The following is a 24695-nucleotide window of genomic DNA, read 5'->3' on the forward strand; positions in this document are numbered from 1 at the left end:
AATAGCGGGAGACAGCTCAGCACAAACGCTTTCAGAGTCAGCAGCAGAGCAGATCCAAAGCTGTTTGGGTGCAAGCTTGAAAGCATGCAGAAGTTCTGATCTATACCCTTGAGGGGCACCGGCCATAACTGAAGCTGTTCCATCCGGTGCCAACCCTTTATAACTGGGATGCTCTGAAGCAGTACGGCTGAGAGGCTATAGATTTTCCTGCAAACAGAGAGCCTGTTTACTTCAGAGCTTCCGCAGGCTATTCCAGCTGTACAGAGAGACTTTGGCTCCAGGACTTTCAATAAAGAGCCCCACACCTCCCACAGAGAAATGGTTTAAGCAGCAAGACTTGTTTTAAATCTAATTTTATTGATTTTGCTTCTTTTGGGCCTTGAACAGAACTAGTGTTACAGCTGCAGTACCCACAAGCCCAAGAGTCATGGCAATGATCAAGATGGCTGTTACCCAGAGGCCTTCACTCTGCTTCTGTTGACCTGCGGAAGAAAGGACAAGATTTACACCAGCCTACCAGTAAAGGTAAAGATAAAGGTTTCCCTTGCTCGAAAGCCAGTTGACTCTGATTCTAGGGGGTGGTGCTCATCTGTTTTCAAGCCGAAGATCCAGTGCTGTCCGAAGACGTTACCATGGTCATGTGGCCAGCATGAATAAACGCTGAGGCACAACGAATGCTGTTACCCTCCCACTGAACTGGTACCTATTTATCTACTTGCAATCTACTTGCAGTTTCTAGAGCCAGTTTGGTGTAGTGGTTAAGTGTGCGGACTCTAATCTGGGAGAACCGGGTTTGATTCCCCACTCCACTTGCACCTGCTGGATGACCTTGGGCAAGCCATAGTTCTGGTAAGAGCTGTCCTTGAAAAAGAGCAGTTTCTGTCAGAGCTCTCTCAGCCCCACCTACCTCACAGGGTGTCTGTTGTGGGGAGGGGAAGGGAAAGGAGTTCGTAAGCTGCTCTGAGACTCCTCCTCATCTCAAACTGCTAGGCTGGCAGGAGCTGGGGCCAGAGATGGGAGCTCACTCTGCTATGTGACACTCGGGTCTTGAACTGCCGAGCTACAGACCTTCAGGTCTGCAGCTTAGCATTTTAACCTCTGAGTCACCGTGGCCTGAGTATACCATTACCTCCCCCCCAAAGTTTGACCCCACTACTTAGTTCTGACCAGCAGAAACTATGTTTATTCATCTCACTTTTACCCCTTCTTTCCTTCACGAGGTCCATGGTGGGGTGTGTGGTTTCTGCCTCATTTTCTTACGACTACCCTACAAATTAAATCAGGCCAGGGAAAACTGGCCCAAGATCACTGTATGAGCTGAGACTTGAACCTGATGTGTGGTCCTACTCAGATTCTCTAGTCTCTGCCCTGCTTGCCCTAGGAGGTTAAGCCAAGCCTGTGGCCCAAGTTCACTTTTGGCTGATGGAACCCCATTACCTGGTCAGCTAACAAAATAATTGGAGTTGCCAACCTGAAGTGTTGCACCTATGCAACAATGTACAACTTATGCAGATCTTCCAAGCCCTTTGACTTCATCTGACGCTCTAGTCCTCAGAGCCAGAGTCAGGGCCAAGGGGAGCAACGTCCGCAATGACAGGACTTGCCAGCAGGCTGTTGAGCGGTGGGGGCTCGAGCCGTCACCTCCTTTGCCACCATTACGAGTCCACTGGTGATCTAGTCAGTCAGCACAGACACAGGAGACTCCAAGTTCCTGAACATGCTTGTGTTTGTTTGCACTATTAATGCAACCACATATCTGAGCATGAACTATAAGCTTTGAAGCCAATGCTCGTAATTCACGGGTCTTCATCCCAAAACGTGTTCCTTGCCAGCTTCACTGGGTGCGCCTGACTCTAGGTTTCACAGCAAACAAGACTAGTCCACCTCATCGCTTGCCTTTGAACTGGTCAGTTATCTAGTATATGTCATGCAGGCAGCCTTGACCCAGTATCCATAAACCCATCCATCAGGCCTGTAGCTACAGTGGGGCCCCTTGGGGCCCTGCCCCCCGACTTAGTGCCAGGGCCCCCTGACTGACTGCCAGGAGGCTGCCCGCTGCCCCCTCCCCCAAAGTGCTCGACAGGCAGGGAGCGCACAGAAGGAGCCCAGGAAGCCGAAGCGAGCACACCTTCCCTGGGATGCTCTGCCACAGCCAGAACTCCAGCCCGGACTGGCTGCTGCTCCCCATGGAGAGCTTGGAGCACTCCTGCCGCCGAGGGCCCTTGCAGAGTGGTGCAGGGAGGGAGCGCCGGGCTCCCTTTGTCTCTACCTGGGGCTTTGATTCAGTTAGCCAGTGCCCCCAGCTAAAAAATTCCTGACTACAGGCCTGCCATCCGTACCACCAAGCTCAATTACCTCTGATCAAAGGCTGCTTTTCTGGTACCAGAAGGACCGGACGAGGGAGGGTCACTGTTGTTGAATTCTTCCCTTCGGCCAAGTCTGCAAAACAGAAGATGACCTCAGTTGGCATTTAATGGAATAGATTAAGGACCATGGAAAGTGCCAAATTCTAGCGTCTACCTTCAAGGCCATTCTACTTTGCATTCAAACTGAGGATACCCACCAGTAGCAGCTTCTGCTTAGCACGTCCAGATGGCCGTAAGCCGTCCAAGGCTGGTTCCCAAAAGACCACGGGCCATTAACAGCGGTGGATCTCAGCTAAAGAGGATGACTGACCGAGTGCCACCACCAACCCTCCCTCTAAGCTGTGGAGTCCTGTGTGCAAAAATCCTACTTTGTGAGCTACCAGCATTAAAGTTGTGAGGGAGCGATTTGGCTGCTGCCTAAATTAGTTGGCTCTGGAGCCATCCTTCCTGAGTTGAGACAAAAATGTGTGAGCTGGAAACTAAAAAAACTGTGAGCTGGCTCACACTGACTCAACTTAGAGGGGAGCCCCGGCTGCAACCAGTCCTGGCTCTCTGGGGAGCTTCTCAGTTTCTATTCATAGCGTTAAACAACACTTAGGCGGCACTTAGAAGCTCCGAATCCAAGATAATGCACTTTCTGTATCTAGGCTTACTGCACAATCCCGTCCATGTCTACTATATGTTCAGCGGGGGTCTCCTCCCAGGGAAGTGTGCATCAGATAGCAGTTACCTCTTCTGCTTCTGGAAGGAGGACACCTTGTTGAGCAGAGAGGGGAATCTGGGCCCAGTCTGTCACAGAGGAGGGCACTGCAGTGGAAATAGACCTGGGGAGAAATAATTTGTTCAGTATTTCTTGTATTATCCCAGGTCTCCTGCCCAGCTTTCCCTTGCTGGAACCACGGGAGTACAGCTGCAGACCAGCCGTCTCGTTAAAAGTCTTGCTGAACAGCCCAAGATGGTAAAACCATAGCAAAGGGTACAATATCTCAGTAGCTGGGTAGACTGGACATTAAGGCTACCAGGAATAGGGGGGGGCACCTACCCCTACAGGGCCATCCCACCCCCAAGCGAGGAACGGTCCTCATCCCGTTCAGAAAGATCCTTGAAGCCACCTCCGTGGCCAGCCAGTTGCCCTTGTAGCAGCTGTGGTGGTGAGTAGCCAGCGCTGCGAAGGATCCAGCTGCCTGGGCCCCATGTAGGGCAACTGAGCAGCAAGCAGACTGCCTTAAAAAAAATTCCCTCCTCCGTGGAGGGGGGGTGGCGTGGTGTGGCGTGGCCCCTCCCAGGGCTCTTTCTGTTTCCCAGTCTGCCCCGGCTCGGTGGGGGCCTGAAGGTCTCCCAAGAAGGAGAAGTGAGTTCCAAGGACCTTCAAGCAATGAAGTGGTGAAGAAACGTCCCCCAGCTGAAGAGAGGCATAATGTGCTGGAGGGAAACGGTGGCCTGGCTCGCTTTCACAGTGCTGAGCTTGCATATTTGTTCTCCGTACAAAGAGACACTTTTGAGTGTCTAGTACCTTTCCATGCAGCTCCACAGCCAGAAATTTTGCGTTCGTGGGGTATGGGGAAATTTTGTGGGGCAGCAGGGGAGAGGGAAGGAGAGGGGCGGCCACATGCCTTTCCCTTTAGATTTTTTTTTTCAAGCGGGGGCTGCCTGCGCATGAACTCCAAGCGGTGAAATTGCCGCTCAGAGTTCAGGGAAGGCGTGCAGCTGCCCCTCTCCCTCCCTTGCTGCAAGATTTAAAGGGTCTCCAGCTGATCGGCATGCCATGTGCTCCTGCTGGTCTGCTGGAGGGCCCTTTTACTGTCACAGGAGGACAGGGAGCGGGGAGGAGAGGAGGGAGGGGGAGCAGGGGAGCAGCTGTTGTGGGGCGTGCCTCACATTTGAGGGGGCGGAGCCCCAAAATGCCCTACTGTCTCTACGGGGGCCTGCTTCCATGCCAAGAAGAGTAGATCTTATGTGGACACTCTGGGGACAGCACAAGTGTTACAGGAGTCACCTTACACAGGGTCTGGCTAGCTCTGTTCCAGCTACTAGCAGTTCTCACCGGAGGTGCAGAAGATTGAACCTGGGACTTTTGTGCATGCACACTTTTACTCAGCTATAGCCCTGTACCAAACCCTGTATTTCAAGGGATGGATCCACTATTGATAATGCACCACTGTATCCATTGTAATCCTGCCCTGAGAGGAAAACCCTGGAAGCTAGTGATCAGAATTCCACCACAGCCTACAATGTGCACATTCTACCAGGGAAGTGGGGGAGTGGGAAATGCACCTAATGTGCCACGACAAACGTGTTCTACTCACCAGGCTGGGGAGAGCTTTGCCACCTGAAACAAAGGCAAAAGCTTTCACTTCAAACCTCTGGCGAAAGTTGGGATATGCAACCCCACGGCTCACGGGATGGAACACCGTTTTGTAGGCATCAAGCTCATAATCGCAGCTACAAAAAAAATAAAATAGAAAAGCAAGTAGTACCTCTGAGACTTCAGTACTTCCGAGACTTCATTTAGAGGTCCCCCTTAAGCCCCTGTAGGTTGTGCCTCAAGACTGGAAGCCAAGCTATTTCAGAAAGCCCTTTAGGAGTGGCAGGAAACTTGACTTCCGGTTTAAGCGTTTCGCCACTCGGACGCATCTGATGGGGATACGCTGAGACCCGGCTGATGGGAGGGGTCCGAGTTCGTCCCGGATCTCCCCGGGGTCTCTGTAGGAGACCCTCAGCCTGGGGAGCTGAGGAGAGCCTCTTCCAAGGCGACGGCCAAGGAATTGAGGCTCCCCTTATCCCCGAAAGGTATTGTCGCCACGGAGCGGGGCGCAGCCGGCTTCTCTTCCCCTGCTGGCTCGACGTCTGCCGTGCGTGGCCCCCGCCCTCCATTCAAACTGCCCAATTGGGGGCCACCCGGGCAGCTGGGGCGACGGGGCACGTGCCCACAGAGAGGGCTCTGAGTGCCACCTCTGGCATGTGTGCCATAGGTTCGCCACCACAGACCTAGGCTGATCCTGTGCTGACTAGGTGGCTTGTAGGCCCTTTTCCAACTCTGTGATTCTCTGATTCCCAAGGGACGGGGGGTGAAATGAAGAACTATCATGGGTTCAGCCTGGCAGGGTGCAGTCTGCATTTTCAAGGCCTTGAAGGATAAAGAATACTGGATAAGGATAAGGTCAGGAGCTGCATTCTGGTTTCAAAGTTTGTCTCTGGGGCTTTTCTCCTAATAGCCTCGCTCAGTCATAGTCAGTGGACTTGGCACGTCTGTGTGCAGCGTTCCCAACAAGTATGAGTGGCGGTGGGGGTCACATGAGAAAAGCGATGGGGGATTTGGACCCTGTTGAGTCGGTGGCTGAACCTTCTCCTGAGCTATTAAGCGCAGACTTGTCTGTCTAGCCCCCTACTCTTGTTTCAGTTTCTTGGTCACACTAGAGAATTCCGGTTACTGGCTCCTTCTGAAACACCCACCAATGCAGGAGTTGTAAGAGCTGGTTTACAGCCTACCACCATGGCGGGCTCTCACGCTCCCTCCTCCTTCTGTGGCGGCGCTGCTGGTGGCTCCTCGCTGGGTTGGAGCAGGCCCAGTGTTGGATCCCCAAGCATCGAGAATAAATCCACGTTTTCAAGAAAAGCAAAATTTATTTCAAAGCGTTGAAGACATACTCAAACACGTTCTTTGTTAGAACTGGGGATACACAGTTAGGTCAAGCATAATAAAGGAAATTCAAACAGATACAGATCCAATGAATAGCATTCCCGCTGGCGGGCTAATGAAACGGTTGCGCGCCCAGTCCATGGGAACCAGGCAGAACATCAGACAAAACACAGGTGCAGGACTCATGAGAAAAGCAATAGGCAAGCATTACAGCATCTTCTCCCCCACACAACCTCCAGCAGTTATCTTGTGCATTCCAACGCAGGAGCAGGATGATAGCCCTGGCACGCCCACAAGACCCATGGGCTCCTCCAGGGTGCCAGGGCTGTCCCTGGTGTTGGTGGTGCTCCCCTCCCCCCTCGGTTGCATCCGGGGCTGGCTTAGGAGTCCCAGCAACTAAATCGAAGTTAATTTAATCAACTTTGATTGGCTGGTGGGCCCCCCTGGCCCCCTCCCCCAAAACTCCTTAGCTGCAGGGCTGCAGCCCACCCATACTGCTACCCAGAAGTGTATCCCCCCATCCAGTACGCGTGTTCCTCATTTTTGTTACCCAGATGTAGAACTCAGCACATCCTTGTTAATCAAGCCTGATGAGACTAATTTCTGGGGAAAGCAAGACTCAATTCTAATGGGTAGGTTAGATGCCCGGGACTATCCGAGGTCTCACTGCCAGTTCTCTAGTTCTTCTATGCAAAGACCATGACCTTAACATAGCATCACTATAACCCTTTCAAGCTGAATCCTATTCAGAGAAACATGTAGCGATGGGTAGTGTTTGGAAACAGACCCCAGGGTACAAAGAAGGGGCAGTAGGCCTCTACGCACGCATGTATTTATATTTACATCGCACTTTTCTCCCCAGCTGGGACTCAAAAGCTGCTTTTAGAACATCATTTTCCTCACCTCCATTTGCTCACAACCACCCTGTGAGGTAGGCCAGCCTGAGGTACAGGACCAAGGTCCCCCAGCGAACTTCAAGCCTGGGTCACCCAGGGTCCTTGCCCGCCCCTCTGCCCACTGCACCACCCTGTCTCCTGTCTCCCGTGGCGTGATGAAATCATTCAAGGTGGCCACTGGTGCGGTTTATGACCTTATGATGCAAGCCATTGCTCCAGAGTTGCATTTTTCCTACCTCCCCCTGACTTCAAAAATGTGCCAATAAGGCTTGTATTTCCCCTTCTTACCCATCCACCACAATGTTCCAGCGTGGGAGGGAGGTAGGATCTGGAGACAGTGTTGCCCAGCAGTCATCAAGCACCAGGTGGATGTTGGGATCGTCGCGGTTAAGGACTTGGACCTCCAAGAAGATGGGCTGCCGCAAATACTTTACAACTGGATGCCGACTGTCACTGTAAGGCTGGTGGTAGGAGTTATCTGCATACACAGCGGACGTGTTTAAGCCACCGCCTTCTCCCGGATTGCCCAGCTCCCACCACTGCCAGTTCTCTGCCCAAGCCCTGACTGCCAGTGACCTGAGAAACGCTGCCACTGAAAGCCCTGGCTTCCCTCGAAGCTCAGCGGCCTCCAAACTCCTTAGCTGCAGGGCTGCAGCCCACCCATACTGCTACCCAGAAGTGTATCCCCCCATCCAGTACGCGTGTTCCTCATTTTTGTTACCCAGATGTACAACTCAGCACATCCTTGTTAATCAAGCCTGATGAGACTAATTTCTGGGGAAAGCAAGACTCAATTCTAATGGGTAGGTTAGATGCCCGGGACTATCCGAGGTCTCACTGCCAGTTCTCTAGTTCTTCTATGCAAAGACCATGACCTTAACATAGCATCACTATAACCCTTTCAAGCTGAATCCTATTCAGAGAAACATGTAGCGATGGGTAGTGTTTGGAAACAGACCCCAGGGTACAAAGAAGGGGCAGTAGGCCTCTACGCACGCATGTATTTATATTTACATCACACTTTTCTCCCCAGCTGGGACTCAAAAGCTGCTTTTAGAACATCATTTTCCTCACCTCCATTTGCTCACAACCACCCTGTGAGGTAGGCCAGCCTGAGGTACAGGACCAAGGTCCCCCAGCGAACTTCAAGCCTGGGTCACCCAGGGTCCTTGCCCGCCCCTCTGCCCACTGCACCACCCTGTCTCCTGTCTCCCGTGGCGTGATGAAATCATTCAAGGTGGCCACTGGTGCGGTTTATGACCTTATGATGCAAGCCATTGCTCCAGAGTTGCATTTTTCCTACCTCCCCCTGACTTCAAAAATGTGCCAATAAGGCTTGTATTTCCCCTTCTTACCCATCCACCACAATGTTCCAGCGTGGGAGGGAGGTAGGATCTGGAGACAGTGTTGCCCAGCAGTCATCAAGCACCAGGTGGATGTTGGGATCGTCGCGGTTAAGGACTTGGACCTCCAAGAAGATGGGCTGCCGCAGATACTTTACAACTGGATGCCGACTGTCACTGTAAGGCTGGTGGTAGGAGTTATCTGCATACACAGCGGACGTGTTTAAGCCACCGCCTTCTCCCGGATTGCCCAGCTCCACCACGGCCAGTTCTCTGCCCAAGCCCTGACTGCCGGTGACCTGAGAAACGCTGCCACTGAAAGCCCTGGCTTCCCTCGAAGCTCAGCGGCCTCCTGCCTTGCTGCCCTAGGAGACAGCGAGGCCACATGTTTCCCAATCAGGCTTTTTAAAAGAGGGGTCTCCATTTTTAGAGACTTCTACGGCTCACTCTGGGTCACCCAGGGTCCTTGCCCGCCACTCTGCCCACTGCACCACCCTGTCTCCCGTGGCGTGATGAAATTATTCGAGGTGGCCACTGGTGCGGTTTATGACCTTATGATGCAAGCCATTGCTCCAGAGTTGCATTTTTCCTACCTCCCCCTGACTTCAAAAATGTGCCAATAAGGCTTGTATTTCCCCTTCTTACCCATCCACCACAATGTTCCAGCGTGGGAGGGAGGTAGGATCTGGAGACAGTGTTGCCCAGCAGTCATCAAGCACCAGGTGGATGTTGGGATCGTCGCGGTTAAGGACTTGGACCTCCAAGAAGATGGGCTGCCGCAGATACTTTACAACTGGATGCCGACTGTCACTGTAAGGCTGGTGGTAGGAGTTATCTGCATACACAGCGGACGTGTTTAAGCCACCGCCTTCTCCCGGATTGCCCAGCTCCACCACGGCCAGTTCTCTGCCCAAGCCCTGACTGCCGGTGACCTGAGAAACGCTGCCACTGAAAGCCCTGGCTTCCCTTGAAGCTCAGCGGCCTCCTCTGCCTTGCTGCCCTAGGAGACACCAAGGCCACACATTTCCCACCCAGGCTTTTTAAAAGAGGGCTCTCCATTTTTAGAGACTTCTACGGCTCACTTCTAGCCCAAGGACCATTTCATGAGTAACATTTAAGTTGCTGGACATTGTGCTGTTTTCTATGTCCATGGCTTATTTTATTGTTGTTTTTACTTTGAAGCACTTGAACCCAAGTGGATCGCCCAACATATAACTTGCCAATGCGATATCCCCTCTGCATAGAGGGTTTTCCAGGCTATAGAATCATAGAGTTGGAAGGGACCTCCAGGGTCATCTAGTCTGACTCCCTGCACGATGCAGGAAATTCACAAACAAATTCACAAACACCTACCCCCTCCCACACCTGCAGTGACCGCTGTTCCACGCCCAGAAGATTCCAAAAAAACTTCCAGGATCCCTGGCCAAACCGGCCTGGAGAAAAACTGCTTCCATCCTGACCCCAAAGTGGATGCGGGGCTGGGGGGCTGTAACATCATTTGTGCTGTTGGTGTCCCTCCTGGGGAAACCTTGAAGTGTTATAGGGTAGCTTTAGGAATTGCTGGGAACTCATGGTGTTACCTAGCGATGCCAACCTCCAGGTGGGACCTGGGCATCCCCTGGAATTACAGCTCATCTCCAGACTACAGAGATCAGGTCCCCTGGAGAAAATGGAGACTTTGGAGGGTGGGCTCTACGGTGCTGAGCCACCCCACTGAGGTCCCTGCCCTCCCCAGGCTCCACCCCCAGATCTCCAGGATCTGGCAACCCTACCCCCCCACTGGTGGCCAGGGGAACCTGGCAACCGAGAGTGATTCCTAGAACAACCCTCTAGCTTTAACGTAGTGTGATTCCTAGAGCAACCCTATATCACTTCTGGGTTTTCCCCAGAATGGACAGAGCAGCACAGACAATGCCAGTGGGATTCTAAATTCTTCTCCCGCTGCCACTCAAAGCTTGCCTAAGCAAGCTGGGGAGAACCTCCTCTTCTAATTAAACATTAGAGCCCTGTGCCTCTCAGGAAACCTCACCTGGGTAGAGGAGGAGGATCAAGGAGAGAGGGCCTTGGTCTATGACCAACTCTGGAGGAGGAAGGCTGATTATTTTGCCATTCAGTGAAGCATCGTCACTACTGTAGAAGCAGACCACGGTCAGCCTGAAAGACAAGACCTCAAGCATTAGGGTCACTTCAAGAGGCTCCATTCAGATTTAAAGCAGATGGACTGAACGCCACATCCCATGCTATTTTGAGAAACGTACAAGTCGTTCCCAGCTCACGAGCTCAATTCCTAGTTTAAGGAACACCCTGCAACCTCCCGTATTTCCACTTGGGGAACACTTTGACTCGGGAAGAATGTATACCCCTTTCCACTATTGAAAAGGTTTTCACAAAGGCCAGGATCAGCACTACAAGGCTAGGCTTCCCCCCGCCCCCAGGCCACTGCAAGCAGTTAGATGCACAGCTGTTCATACACAGAAGATCAGGAATAAAGTGCAGGCCCACACTTTATATAACACATAAATGGAATACAGAAGGCAGAATTGCTAATTCAATAGACCCTCAACTGCCAGATTTATGATCAGTTCTACTGGAATCATATACCTGAATTCACTGGAATCATTTACCTGAATTCACTGTCTCTAGATATCCTGCGTGGTGGAAGGTCCATTAACAGGGCACTCACTTCATTCTCATACACCATCTTATCACCGTCAAACTGAACACATGGGGAGAAAAGTTAGCTTCCAAATGGTTAGACGGAGTTACTTGTGACTACAGGGGTTGACAAAAGGACTCACCCTTTGCCTGGTCCCACAACCATTGAGGGGGACGTGAAACTGAACCGTGTCACCAGAAGGTGACCTGAAGACTGGCTTGCAGGTGGGATCTTTGAGCTGGACTGTATCCAGGTTCAGAGCAGGCTTCGTGCTGCTGCTAGATATTTCAAAATCCATGTGTCCATCTTCTGTGCAGGTGGCAGCTGTCACAAAGCAGAGAGAGCGGAATCACTACAGGAGAAAACTTTGTGCCAGTAGCTATAGATGTCCTTGGGTGAGTTTTCCGGTCCTCTCTGACTATTGGTTGGAAACATTGCTCTGAACTCTTTGAAGGAAGTGAAGGAGGGAAGAGTTGTCTGAGGTGTAGCGCCTTTCTGGTTAGTCACGACAAGGTAATTTCTTCTAGACCAGGGGTGGCCAGACTGTGGCTCAGGAGCTGCATGCAGCTCTTTCAGACATATTGTGCAGCTCCTAGCAGGGCGACTGAAATTTGCTTTCTTTGTCTTTCTCCATCTCTCTTTCTCTCTCTTTCCCCCCCTTCCTCCCTCCCTCCCCCATCTATTTGCTTTAAGAACATAAGAACACACGAGACGCCAATGTTGGATCAGGCCAAAGACCCATCCAGTCCAACACTCTGTATCACACGGTGGCCAGAAATACCAGGTGCCATCAGGAGGTCCCCCAGTGGGGCCAGGACATTAGAAGCCCTCCCACTCCCCCCTCTTGTGATTATCTAATTCCCTTTTGAAGCCATCCATGCTTGTAGCCGCCACCACTTCCTGTGGCAGTGAATTCCATGTGTGAATTCTTTCTTTCCACCTTTCTTTCTGTCTCCCTTTCTCTCTTCCTCCCTCCTCCCTCCCCCATTGATTTGATTTCTTTATTTCTCTCCCTCTCTTTCCACTTCTTTCATTTTTTTCTTTCCACCTCTCACACAAATAAATATCATTAGCAAACAAATACATACCGTTGGACAAACAAATATCATTAGCAATATCTGTTTTTACCCCTTTTTATTTGACAGTCTCATTTAAGGCCACTAAAAAGCAAATTTGCATTTTTTTTCAATTAAAACGTGTGTGATATTTGCTCATGTCTTGTGGCTGTCAAACAGCTGTCGTTTACTCTAAATGGCTCTTACGGTAAGCAAGTTTGGCCACCCCTGCTCTAGACACTGTTAAGCAGATCTGGTACCTTTTAAACCCACCTTGCTTAATTCCAGCCGTTTCAGAGGGCAGCCATGTTGGTCTGCAGCAGAACATCTGGATGCAAGTCCAGCACCACCTTAGAGACCAACGAGATTTACTGTTTGAGGAAGGGAGCTTTGACTCTCCAAAGCTTCTTGGTCTCTAAGGCGCTCCTGGACTTGGATCCAGCCGTTCGGTTAGCAGGTTGCTGCCTGCATTTCCAGCCCGGGACAGAATCCTATTTCAACTATAAGTATAGCCAGGGGTCATTTCGTAGAAAAAGAGCTAGGGGAACTCATTAGCATATGCCACCCCCCCTGACATCACCGGAAGTGTGTCATAAGGCCACACCCCCCGCCCCAACGGTCCCGGCCACTGCCGGCGGCCTTGCAGCTCCACTGCCGAGCCCCATGAGGGGTCCGGCGGTGGACCTGCAAGGCCAGCGGGAGTGCAAGGAAGCCCCGCGAAGGCCCTCCCTGGCCCCAGGCAGGCAGGGGTGGGGAGAGGCAGGGAGGAAGCAACTCACCCTCCCTCTTCTCCTGCCTCCTCCTGGCTGAATGAGGGCCGGAAGCGGGGCGGCCAGAAGCAGGGGGCGGGGCTTCGTCATGTGCCCCACCCCCCGTACCTCACCCGGGGGAACTGCGATCCCTCGCGATCCCCCCCGAAATGACCTCTGAGGATAGCCCTTTTCTAAAGCCATCTGCCATCTGCTATTCAGCAAAAAGTTCTTTGCGCACAAGCCTTTCAGGAAGACCAAAGTCTCCTTGGTTGAGTATACGCAGAAGTATGAAGAAGCTGCGGTGGCTCAAGTGGTTAAGACGCTGAACTGCAGGCTGTGGAAGGTCGGTAGTTCAGCAGTTCGAGACCCGAGTGTGCCGCATGATGGAGTGAGCTCCCATCTCTAGTTCCAGCTCCTGCCAACCTAGCAGTTCGAAAGGAAGAAATTGCAAGTAGATAAATAGGTACCACTTCGGTGGGAAGGTTACAGCGTTCCGCACACTTCCACAGCTGAGACCCCACTCCGGAGAGGTGGAATGCTGCAGACCACATAGCATAGGCTGTGTTCCTCCCTTACCCAGTGGTGCATTTGGCTCACAAGGACACTCTGGGTAGGTAGTCATGGTTGCCATTTCGCCATGGAAGCTGAAACTCAGTTGGAGGAAGGAAGCGTAAGACTGGAAGCTGGAACAGCCGTCATTTCTGTAGATCTGCAACGCACACAAAATTGTAAATTGCTTGGGTCACCACCAATAATAATAACCTACATGCTTTACTGCCCTACCTTCCAATTTCTCTAATCCAGATTTTATATGGTGCTCCTTTATCGTATTGTTACTTTAAAAATCTGACTGAGAAAGGCAGTCTATAAATGAAAGTCAGGAAGCAAAACAGCATCCAAGAGGTGCTTTAGCAAAGAGGGTCACCCTTGCCATCCTCAGCCTGGCTGGAGTGCGTGCAGCGGCGGCGGCATACTCAGGACACAGCTGCAAGGACACTGATGAAAGCCTCTGAGATGGCAATGAAAGCCACGAAGAGAGAGTTCTAGGAGTCTTCCATTGTGTCCCCAAGCTTACACCCGGCTCAATTGTTTAGAATAATCAGGTCATTAACTTCCCTTTCGCAAGGGAATGAAACAAATAGTAAATTGGCTCTTAGCTGTGAGGCATTTGTGAGCTATTTTGTGGATAAAATCTTGTCGCTCCACCAGGACTTGCCAGCCATGATTGATGTAGTAAGTGAACTGGAGGCCCCGTGGCCATCTTCTGGTCCTATTTTGGACCATTTCAGCCGGCTCTCCCGGGATGAGGTGGACAGGATCCCTGGATGCTATGAAGATCACCACCTGCCCCCTTGACCCGTGTCCATCATGGCTGGTGGAGGCTGTGGCGATGGAATACGGGCCCCCGGGACCTTCCCAGGGGCTTTAAAGGAGGCGATGAAGAGACCACTCTTTAAAAAGCCATCCTTGGATCCTTTGAATCCAGCCAACCACCACCCAGTGTCAAACCTCCCGTTCCTGGGTAAGGTCGTTGAGAGAGCGATAGCGGAACAGTTCCCGGGCTTCCTGGATGACTCCTTGTAATGATTTCATGTTTTGGTGTGTGTGTCTCTTTAAATGTTTCGTTTGACTGCAGTAATGTAAGAAGAGTGATAGAGGGAGTGAGCTGGGTTATTAAAAATAATTAAATTTAAAACAATAAAGTAAAAAATTAAAATTAAATATAAAATAAAAATAAAATAATTCAACACAGTAAATTAAAAAATTCATATGAGGCAAGTTGAACATTGATTTACTCCAATCCATTAAAATCTTTTCTGGTTGCTTTGATACATTAGTAGAATAAGAGCCATTTTTTAGTGGTTTTGATACATTAGTAGAATAAGAGCCATTTTTTCAAAAAACCAAACAAATTTTTCAAAAAAAAACCCCAAAAACAAATTTTTCAAAAAGACCGTGACTAGGAATTAGAACATTTGGATTGGTCCTTACTTCTTCAAGAATGGAGTGATTTCAGAGGCAAAATGATGACAGCGCACATTGATAATGAGACAGGACAACTAGGAGGATGCATTGTCTTGAGCTTCATTATCAATTGCATTTCAGCAGTCTCTTTCTAGTCTCCCACTGAAATGCCTTCGTAAGAGAACCTCTACTCCTAGGTCAGCGACACTGGGGCTTCTAACGAAAGACCTATGTCTATTTCATTATATATGCATCGTCCTGGACTGAATCCCCCAAGATATAATTGAGACCTGAGTTTCCTGTCTCATTCCCAGTGCTGGTATCTCCACACCCACTACCCCTCTGCATATCACACCTAATCCAATCAAGCTTGCTATTGTCATTCACCTCCTATTGCCATCTGGCACCTGAAATCATCTTTATAAAGTTCGTATCTGATACCTCATCTTACATTTCATGGGACACATAGCCAAGCCCAACAAATTGACATTTATATCAAATCTGGTCCTCGTAACAAATGAGCTCAACTCCTCGGTTGTAGACCTTCAGTTGATTCCTGGGTTGCATAGAATTGCCCCAGATCTTGTATTTTCCCCATCATCACAGGGTACGTGTCCTTCAACAGACCTATGTCTATTTCATTATATATGCATCGTCCTGGACTGAATCCCCCAAGATATAATTGAGACCTGAGTTTCCTGTCTCATTCCCAGTGCTGGTATCTCCACACCCACTACCCCTCTGCATATCACACCTAATCCAACCAATCAAGCTTACTATTGTCATTCACCTCCTATTGCCATTTGGCACCTGAAATCATCTTTATGAAGTTCGTATCTGATACCTCATCTTATATTTCATGGGACACATAGCCAAGCCCAACAAATTAACATTTATATCAAATCTGGTCCTCGTAACAAATGAGCTCAACTCCTCAATTGTAGACCTTCAGTTGATTCCTGGGTTGCATAGAATTGCCCCAGATCTTGTATTTTCCCCATCATCACAGGGTACGTGTCCTTCAACTGCAAGCTCTTACCCTAGACTTTAGGATCTTCTTGTTGATATATAGCTTCACACCCCTTCTTAGGTCCACAGTGACTCCATCAGCTTGACGTTGGCTCAGTGGAATGTTCTTATTGTCTAGGTTGATGGCAGACAGTATTCCCGGGAAAGCTGGGATAGCAATCATCATGTGTGTGGAGTTACATGTTGCTGGGCCTGAACAGAGAGGTGAGTTTTCATAATTTGGCTCCATTTTCCATGATACCAAAATGGTATGTGAAAGCCCCACCTTTCTCCTAAGTATCAGGGCCCAAGGGAAACGATATAAGACCAATCTATGTGAACACGAACCCTAGCCATAAGACAGATATGAGATCAGTGATGCCCAACAGTCAGCAGATTCATCTCCCTCCTCGAGCCCTATGAGGCAACTCTAACTACCTGGCTGAACAACTCCATCCTAAAGCCTCTTTGGATCAAAAGGGCAGCCTGGTTCACCTCCTTTAGGAGGCTATGCCAGAAAATGGGTGCAGCTACTGGGAATGCCTGCAAGCAGGCAATGGGGCCGATCACACTGTAGTGGAGGAAGGCACCCTCTGAGAGCAGAGTTGCTGTACAGGCCCCTACAAAGAGCTGATCCTTCCATTCAGACATCACACCACATCACAGCCAAAGGTCTAGCACATTGTCCAAATTGACAGGCCAGGTATGGCAACTGGTCTGCCTCAATGGAGGCCCTGGCCCCAGGGCCGCAGGAAGTGAACATATGTTCAACAGAGCTGGTGTCCAACGTCATATCCAAGATGGAGCTTAGACAGCAATAGTGTGAACTACTGGGAGGGGGGTCACACAAATGAGCCACTGCACAGTGCGCTGCCAGGAGCAAAGATGCCCCGCCACCATCAGAGTTCAAAAATGCAATTACTTAAAAGCTGGCAGAGTGAACTCTGAAAGTCATGTGACATACCGCCCTAATTGCTGCTAACGCATCTGTAGGCCAAGTGCTAATGGCTATTGGGGGCTCCCTGCCGGTCTGGAGAGATCCACACCTCAAAGTGGCAGCTGCCAGCCTGGCATCTGGACAAGGCATTACATCCATTTCACATGCACTGGCACGCATTTCCATCCCTAGCTCCACTAACATCTCAGCTGATCTAATAAACACTGTCGTGGCACATCAAACAGTGCTTGAACCCTAAGACCCCCCCCCATCAGTACAAGCCACGGTTTCCTGCCGTGTTCAGACTGAGTCTTACTTGGGAGAAGTCCCACTGCAAGCACACCTGAGACCAGGGCCCATGCCTTTGGTAAGGGTCTTACCTGGAGCACAAACCATTCTTGATTCCACAGTCAGCCGTCGTTCCGGAGGCCCATAGGAAAGCTTCAGGGCCGCTGTGTACAGCACACCACCGTCTTGCTACAAGACATTAACCGCCATCAGTCCTTGCTGTGCCCTGCCCATTGCCAAATCCCAAGGCCCACTTAGCTTCCATTTCAGGGGTAACCCTGCTCAAGGCACAGATCGTTTCTCATTTGTTCAGGGCCACAGCAAGATGTTTCTGTGCACTGGGAATGGATGGTGACAGAATAACCACTAGGGGGTGATGCTCACCTGAAGTATCACAGTATTTATCTCTAAGAGGGCTCAGATGCTAGATCTTGCAAGGTGAGAAGGTGGCTACCCATCATACAGTTTCATATTATTACATGGGGTTTGGGGGCATTCTGTACCATGAGAATAAAATCCCCAAATACACTAGTCCAAGGCAAAGCGAGCTTTCAACATATGTGCCTCTCCCTTGGAATGCACACTAAAGGTTCAACCACGGTTACTGGGAAGTAGAGTTCACTGGGTTTAAGGCACATTGCTAGTAAGCACTGGTCTTTGTCAGCAGCATTAGGCCACTGTTTCTGAAGAGGCACCAGCAACAGCGGAAAAAAACTCTGTAATAGGATGCTAAATATAATTAAGTCAACTTGTGTATGATTATTTTTACATACCTGAAAAAAAACACTGTAATAGGATGCTAAATAAATCTAATAATTAAGTGAACTTGTGTATGATTATTTTTACATACCTAATGTGTGAAAATTATATACAATTACAAGGACAACAAACATAATTCCCTAGAGGTCTATGTGCTCAATTACAAACAGGTTAGTACCTTATAAGCAGCGACCCCAGTAGCATCGAAAGAGACTTGAAAGATGATATTATTGCCATCCGTTAGGAAGGTGTACCCCTGCTGCATGGCTTGCCGAAGGTTTAGAGTGTGCGTTTTCATTCTGTCTTCTATTGATACAACCCACTCCATTGGAGCCTCCGCCACCTGAACATAAAGCCCAATTACTGCAGGAAACATGACCCTGAATCGGGACATGACAATAAAGCCCTTCTTTTTTCAGGCTGCCTTCCTTAAAAAGGCTTTGCAAGAGATCTAAAAAAACCCTTTGCACTGTAAAATCCAAAGCCTTCTGCTGAGATTTCTACTGAGATGCAAGAAGAAACTATTTCTTTTGCTTTGCTACACAGGAACATTTAAAAGGCTACCCTTCAGATTGCTTCACTCAGGCTTACTACTACAGGAAGTTGCACATCCTATTGGCACATATATCTGCATCGCTTGCCGTTGGTCTATGTACTGCAAGCTCCCATTCGACGAAGAAGACCAAGGGAAGGTGGTCTTACAACACCAGTGCACACCAGGCCTTCCATAAACCTGCCCCAGCAACTCCTCTTTTTCCTGCTAATATGCTGGTGGTATGTTTTGAGAATTAATAGCTCTTCCTCCCTAAAACCAGGATGTAAGTTCAGAGAATGCCTATTAACCAAAATATTTAGGTCTTCCGCTTTAAGGATCGTATTTCCTATTACTCCACAAGAACTTCCTCTCACCAGGCAATCAGTTCATCTGCCCATAACATGTTCGCCACCGCTCAGCACTTGGGGAGCCACAGCCTGGGAGGGGGCCTTCTTTTGCCACTCAAGTCCCAGCATACCCAGTAGCCTGCAGCGTTCCTGCCCACTGGGACTCCAAAACACTGAAAGGCCACTCATTGAAACCATGCTACATACCATATGTTCATCATGCAAACTGGGGATGAGTCTTGGGAAGACAACCTGCAGGCAGAAAAGAGGGGGAAGCACCTTAGTCCAAAGCGTCCTTCCAGGACTTGAGAGGATCACTGATGCTATATAGAAAAGTGAAGGCAATGCCCTGCATCCAAGGCACCTAGGGTTGCTAGCCTCCAGGTGGGGCCTGGAGATCTCCAGCTTTTACAGCTGATCTCCATCTGGCAGAGATCAGCTCCCCTGGAGAAAATGGCTGCTTTGAAGGGTGGACTCTATGGCATTGCACCATGCGGAGGCCCCTCCCCTCCCCAAACCCCGCCCTCCCCTGGCTCCACCCCCAAAGTCTCCAGGTTTTTTCCACCCCCGACCTGGCAACCCTAGAGGTACCTCTGGCCCAAACTGCAAGCAGGCAGGGCAGTGCTCTTGAAAAGTATTGAGACTGATGAGTGATTACAGCTCTCGTACTTTTATTAGTGCAGAACAAGACAATTTTAACCGACTCGCAGGCTGGCTTATATTCCCAGTGAAACCACCACCCCAAACACACACCCCACACACCACAATAGGCTATTTATCATGGCCAAGAGTTCCACAGGCTCTCAGCAGGGAGCCTAGCCCTCTGATTGGTGCGGGCTAGGACCCGCATAGTCCATTGTTCTCATCAGCGAAGCTCGAAGGTTTCGCCTGACCACGTGGAGCCCTATTATGCCACACGGTCGGGACTGGATACGTTACAGCTCAGATCCTACAAGAAAGGAACCCATGACCACCTGCCGTAATACAAACATTATAACCAAGTATCTTTATAATATGGTTTGATAGAGCTAATAATAGACTGCACATTTTCCCAGAATAAGCTAAGAAGTCTTACAATTAAATGAATTTAGTCGTGTATCTGATTATGCAAAATGAAGCCAATCCATGTATGCCGGATTGGATGGAAGAATTCCTCTTTCAGTCATATATTGTACATACCCGAACCACGTACTGACGAATTTGGAATGTGATGTGGTGGATTTATAGGTTGTCAGCGACAGATTGTGTAATACGGTCCATGATAAAGTGCTCCCAGGTTTTTTCTCTCCATAGCTCAAAGGTTTCGCCTGACCACGTGGAGCCCTATTATGCCACACGGTCGGGACTGGATACATTACAGCTCAGATCCTACAAGAAAGGAACCCACGACCACCTGCGGGGACAGGTAATCTCACTGCCCTCATGTGTCTCCCCTTCTTCTAGCCTTGCCCCCGTTCCCCCAGCCCATCACCCAGTGGGCCAGATGAGGACAGCCACTTACCAGCCCAGCCCCCAGCATCAGGGGCCTGTCCTGGGAGGTATGCCCTCCCCCAGTTGGCGGGCGGCCTGCTCCCTGGGGAAATACAATCTGGCACCAGGTGTCTGAACAAAGGCTTTCTTGAGGGCACCCCAAAAGGGGCATATCCAGTCTTTCAATCATGACAGGTTGTGATGCAGGGGGAAAAAATCACAAGGTGCTTCAAATTCTATGACAATTGTGCTTTTGCTCTCAGGGGCTACTTCCATATTAAGGATTTTCCATGTTTCAGCCATCAATGCTGTTTTTCCTTTTCTTTACATTCCACATAATGGTCTGTACTCAGACCATTAGCAGCCTGTTCACCCCACACACAAAAAATCTGATTGTAAACTTTTAAAGATCAATTTTTTCCTAGGCAGAATGCTATTAGCAAGAGTAGTTTCATGCAGCAAGGCAATCAACAGAGGAGAACTGTCTGCCTTTGGACAGAGGGCAGGGGACTGTTAAAAGAGATTTTTCAAGAGGGTTGTAAAGCTATTGTGTTATTCCTATGCAGCATTACTCATAGACATATTTCTGAAAAGGATTACTCACAGCTCAGCTAATTTCTTAGGGAGGGAGGGACCACTGGAGGTTTTGCAAAAATGCAGTTTTTAAAGGTATTGTGTTATTTTTTTTGAGCCCCCGGAGGGGATTTTTTAATTTTTTTATCACTACAAAAAACTACAACAGAAAAAAGGGGAGGGGAAACTACATATATGGGAGAAAGTAAAGAACCCACTACTAACTAAAACCCCAAGAGAGGAGATCCTCCAACTAGCTTAGATACATCGAGTCTTCTCATAATTGATCCCTTTATAAACTGAGTCAAACATTTATAGCACTTTTTCTTTGAAGCTTAGATTAACTGTTTAGTAACAGTACCCCCAATCATCCTATAACAAAAGTCTCAAAGGCACAAATCGGTCCTTCGACCTCGCTTTCATTTCGTTTCTGCCGCGTGATCTCCTGCACTTGTCCCGGTCAGTGTCACTAAGTCCATACGGTCTCTCAGCACGGAGAACCGTCGGAATGAAGAGGCGCCTCAATTCTCCGGCGTTCCACTGTCGAAGAGGCAACCTCTTATAAGTTCCATGGCCAGGGTCCCTTCTCCGGGAGGCGAGTCTGCTAGCACGCCGCCATAAACCGGAAGCCGGTATTGTGTTATTATATGCAGTGTTCCCCCACACTTCTCAGAAAAGGGAAAATTAAAACAGGGCAGGCGGAAAATCCTAAGGATCACGTGAAAACACAGTGGGGCAGGACTCCAATGAATATCAGGTATGAAAGGGAAATCATGGCTAACGGTGGTGGGGGGGAGAATTGCCCTAGGCTACCTAGAATTTCCCTTGCATGGGTGATTCCACACAGAATTACAGAATTCCATCAGCAACCAGACTGCCACAGAAAGTCACCCTGTTTTGGAAGTAGCCACAGTGACAACACTCCAAGATAGAAGAGGCACTTACAACACTAACCCATTTCAGCCTTAAAGGAACACCAACCAACCAGTACAATAAGATTGACTTCAATCACACTAAATCAACCCAGAATATTATCTTCATATAGTATAGTTTCCCCCTAGATAGTTTAGCAGACCAACTATGACAAACATACTTACAGCCATGAAATCCTTGGTACAGTTTGTAGTGCTGGCCACAGTTCTTGGCAAAGAGGTTTCATCAGCCTGGAGAGCTTCACAGTCCACTCTGTAAGTCAGGTTCTTCGAAGGCTCCGTCACCTTAAGTTGTAGATGGCGCTTGGCAGGCTATTGCAGACAATAGGCCAGGGACAGCAAATTAGAACATCAGGAGCTTCCTCAGAACGAACACCAACTCAAAGTCTATGTTAGAAGAGAGCTGCTGTGACTTGTCCCCCAGATCTTCAGGGCACTCATATTTGGGGGAAACGTCCTGAGAGGCACCAGAGCTGACCAACTACAGAAGAGGGCAACTAAGAGGCATACAGTCCCCTCGGGAGACTGACGCATGCCTGGCCTTTTTAGTGCCTAACTACAGACCCGAGTGTGCCGCCTGACGGAGTGAGCTCCCGTCTCTAGTTCCAGCTCCTGCCAACCTAGCAGTTCGAAAGCAAAAAATTGCAAGTAGATAAATAGGTACCACTTCGGTGGAAAGGTAACAGTGTTCTGTGCGCCTTGGTGTTTAGTCATGCCGGCCACATGACCACGGAAACGTCTTCGGACAGCGCTGGCTCTTCGGCTTTGAAACTGAGATGAGCACCGCAACCCTAGAGTCGGACTCGACTGGCTTTCGAGCAGGGGAACCTTTACCTTTACAGAAAGCCAAGGCAGAGGGGGAGGAGGGAACAGATCTACGCTAGATCTCTTACCAAGGAGGAACCTTGAAGAGTGCAGGAGAGAGAGACACAACTCTGCCACCTTACAAAAAGCAATTGAATGCAACAAGGAATTAAGAGGTTGAAAGCAATTGCAGGCAACACAGTAAGGGAGGGGGCAGGGCTTGGCTCCCTTTACCTGCCCTGTTTATATACCTGTCCTCTGATGTGAGGGAGTAGGTGTCAGGGTTGGTAGGTCCCTCCAGGTGGGGGACGGATGGGGCTTACCAGGAGTGGGAGGGAGGCACAGGCTATGTTGCTGGCAACATGGTGACATCATTTCAAGCATGCACCAGAGGTGACACCACATTGCAACACTGCAGTGATGGTCTGACACCTGACAGTCCGATACTCTATGGTAAGAATGGCTTCTACCATAGAGTTTTTGCCCAAATGCCAGAGTGTTGCTCTGACAACAATGACATGGCATAACTTCCAGTACACACCAAAGGTGACATCGCCACATTGCCGGTAACGTGGCCTCAGCCTCCCTCCTGCTCCTGGTAAGTCCCCCCCCAGCCCGCCAGCTGATTGGCAGTAGGGGATCCCCCACCTCCAGCAGGGGGGAGGGCTGGCAACCCTAGCAGATGTGCATCTAATACAGATGCATCCTTCTCCCCAAATATCTAGTTTGACCCTCAGTCAAGGACAGCAACATGAGAGCTATTAACACAAAACCCAATAGAACCTCCCTGCACAAGAACAATACACTCATAAAATACCAGATATAGCAGGGCAGTGGAGTCTAAATTTACTTAATGGCCTTGTGGACACCCCCATTTACACAAGTATGAATCAGAGACCATTTAACAAGCTTGCCTCATCTTACACTCCCATCTTCACAAACATACATGGCATGACTAGATTATATGCGCATATGTCTTTGGACAGCGCTGGCTCTTCGGCTTTGAAACTGAGATGAGCACCGCAACCCTAGAGTCGGATTCGACTGGCTTTTGCGGCCAGATTATATGCGCACGTACTTAGAACTAAGATCCACTGTGCTCAGTAGAGCTTGCTAGCTATAGCCTGCCCTTGAAAGCCACCAGCTAAGCCCACAAGTGGTGGTGGAGAATAACAAGACAGAGAAGCACATGCCTTTCTCGCCAGGCTCAAGTCCTCCCCAAGCTCTAAATGCCAAATCAGCCCAGCCAAGATCACTCCCAAGAAGATAAGTAGTGTTTCATGTGAACTTGACCAGCTTATACTCCCCAAACCTGAGGTTAACAGTTCAACCCTGCCCGCAGCAGTTTTTACAGTGGAAAAATGAACCCATTTAAAGCAAACAACGTTTTCACATCAGCCCAAGAAGCATTCACTACAGAGACTTTAACCCGGCAGCGTGGCCATTACCTCCGGTTTAGTGCAGCTGATGTAGAGAATAGTTAGTGTCTGTGTTCCATTGTCCACAGCATAGTCACAGTCACCTGCTTCTTCCCCAGCTGCATCTAAGGGGAAAAACGGGCACAACCAGGTGTCTTAGACTTCACCCCATTTGTTGGGAGAACAGAAAGCAGCTGAACATGGGAAACTACACATACCAAGAGTTTTCACTTGCCAGGAATGACTGTTCTGAAGTTCTTTTGGAAGCTGGAGCTGTACTTTATCATTATGGCAAGATGTTGTACCTAGGAGAGAAAATTGTGACACGCTGGGCTTTACAGATCAAGCTGTTCAGCCAATAAGTGCGCTACAACTTGACTCCTACTTTAAGAATTCCCTACTAATTACACTATTCAATGCTGATCAAAGATAACCAGAGATTGGGTCCTACCTCTGACTGTATTACATGTTTATTATTAGTTATATGACATATAGTATGCACTTCCATCAAACCTCTCTACACCATCATCTTCACTGTTGCCTGGGTAAGCATTTCAAGGTAATTAAAGTTAGTTCTGCTAAGTCAGTGGTTCTCAACCTTCCTAATGCCGCGACCCTTTAATACAGTTCCTCATGTTGTGGTGACCCCCAACCATAAAGTTATTTTCGTTGCTACTTCATAACTGTAATTTTGCTACTGTTATGAATCGTAATGTAAATATCTGATATGCAAGATGTATTTTCATTGTTACAAATTGAACATAAATAAAGCATAGTGATTAATCACAAAAACAACAAGACCATCAAAAATTTGTGTTTTCTTTTACCCCAGAAGCTTTATTATTAAACAATCTAAAAGAGGTACAAACTACGCAATACGGTAAAGAACTGCTCATTTTGTTACTTTCCGCAGCGAAATTTAGCATCTCTCAGCACACTCAATACTATTCT

At 49.2% G+C, this 24695-nt stretch overlaps 1 protein-coding gene across 1 annotated transcript; it reads right to left on the minus strand.

Annotated features, from left to right (window-relative positions):
- Nucleotides 1-410: 410 nt before the first annotated feature.
- Nucleotides 411-24077, minus strand: LOC107116415 (zona pellucida sperm-binding protein 2-like; the record flags this gene model as incomplete). The annotated part of the gene is made up of 17 exons (XM_015418310.1): nt 411-482; nt 2356-2439; nt 3097-3190; nt 4673-4808; nt 8891-9080; nt 10275-10399; nt 10870-10961; nt 11044-11225; nt 13285-13417; nt 15713-15894; nt 16999-17095; nt 17844-18008; nt 18755-18799; nt 20049-20120; nt 21688-21834; nt 23775-23869; nt 23963-24077. Coding segments are annotated over 17 exons (2026 nt in total), but the record flags the coding sequence as incomplete, so codon positions are not given.
- Between the last annotated feature and the right edge of the window lie 618 nt (nt 24078-24695).

This window comes from Gekko japonicus, unplaced genomic scaffold (genome assembly GCF_001447785.1).
Source record: "Gekko japonicus isolate JY-2015 unplaced genomic scaffold, Gekko_japonicus_V1.1 scaffold6081, whole genome shotgun sequence".
Lineage (NCBI taxonomy): Eukaryota > Metazoa > Chordata > Lepidosauria > Squamata > Gekkonidae > Gekko > Gekko japonicus.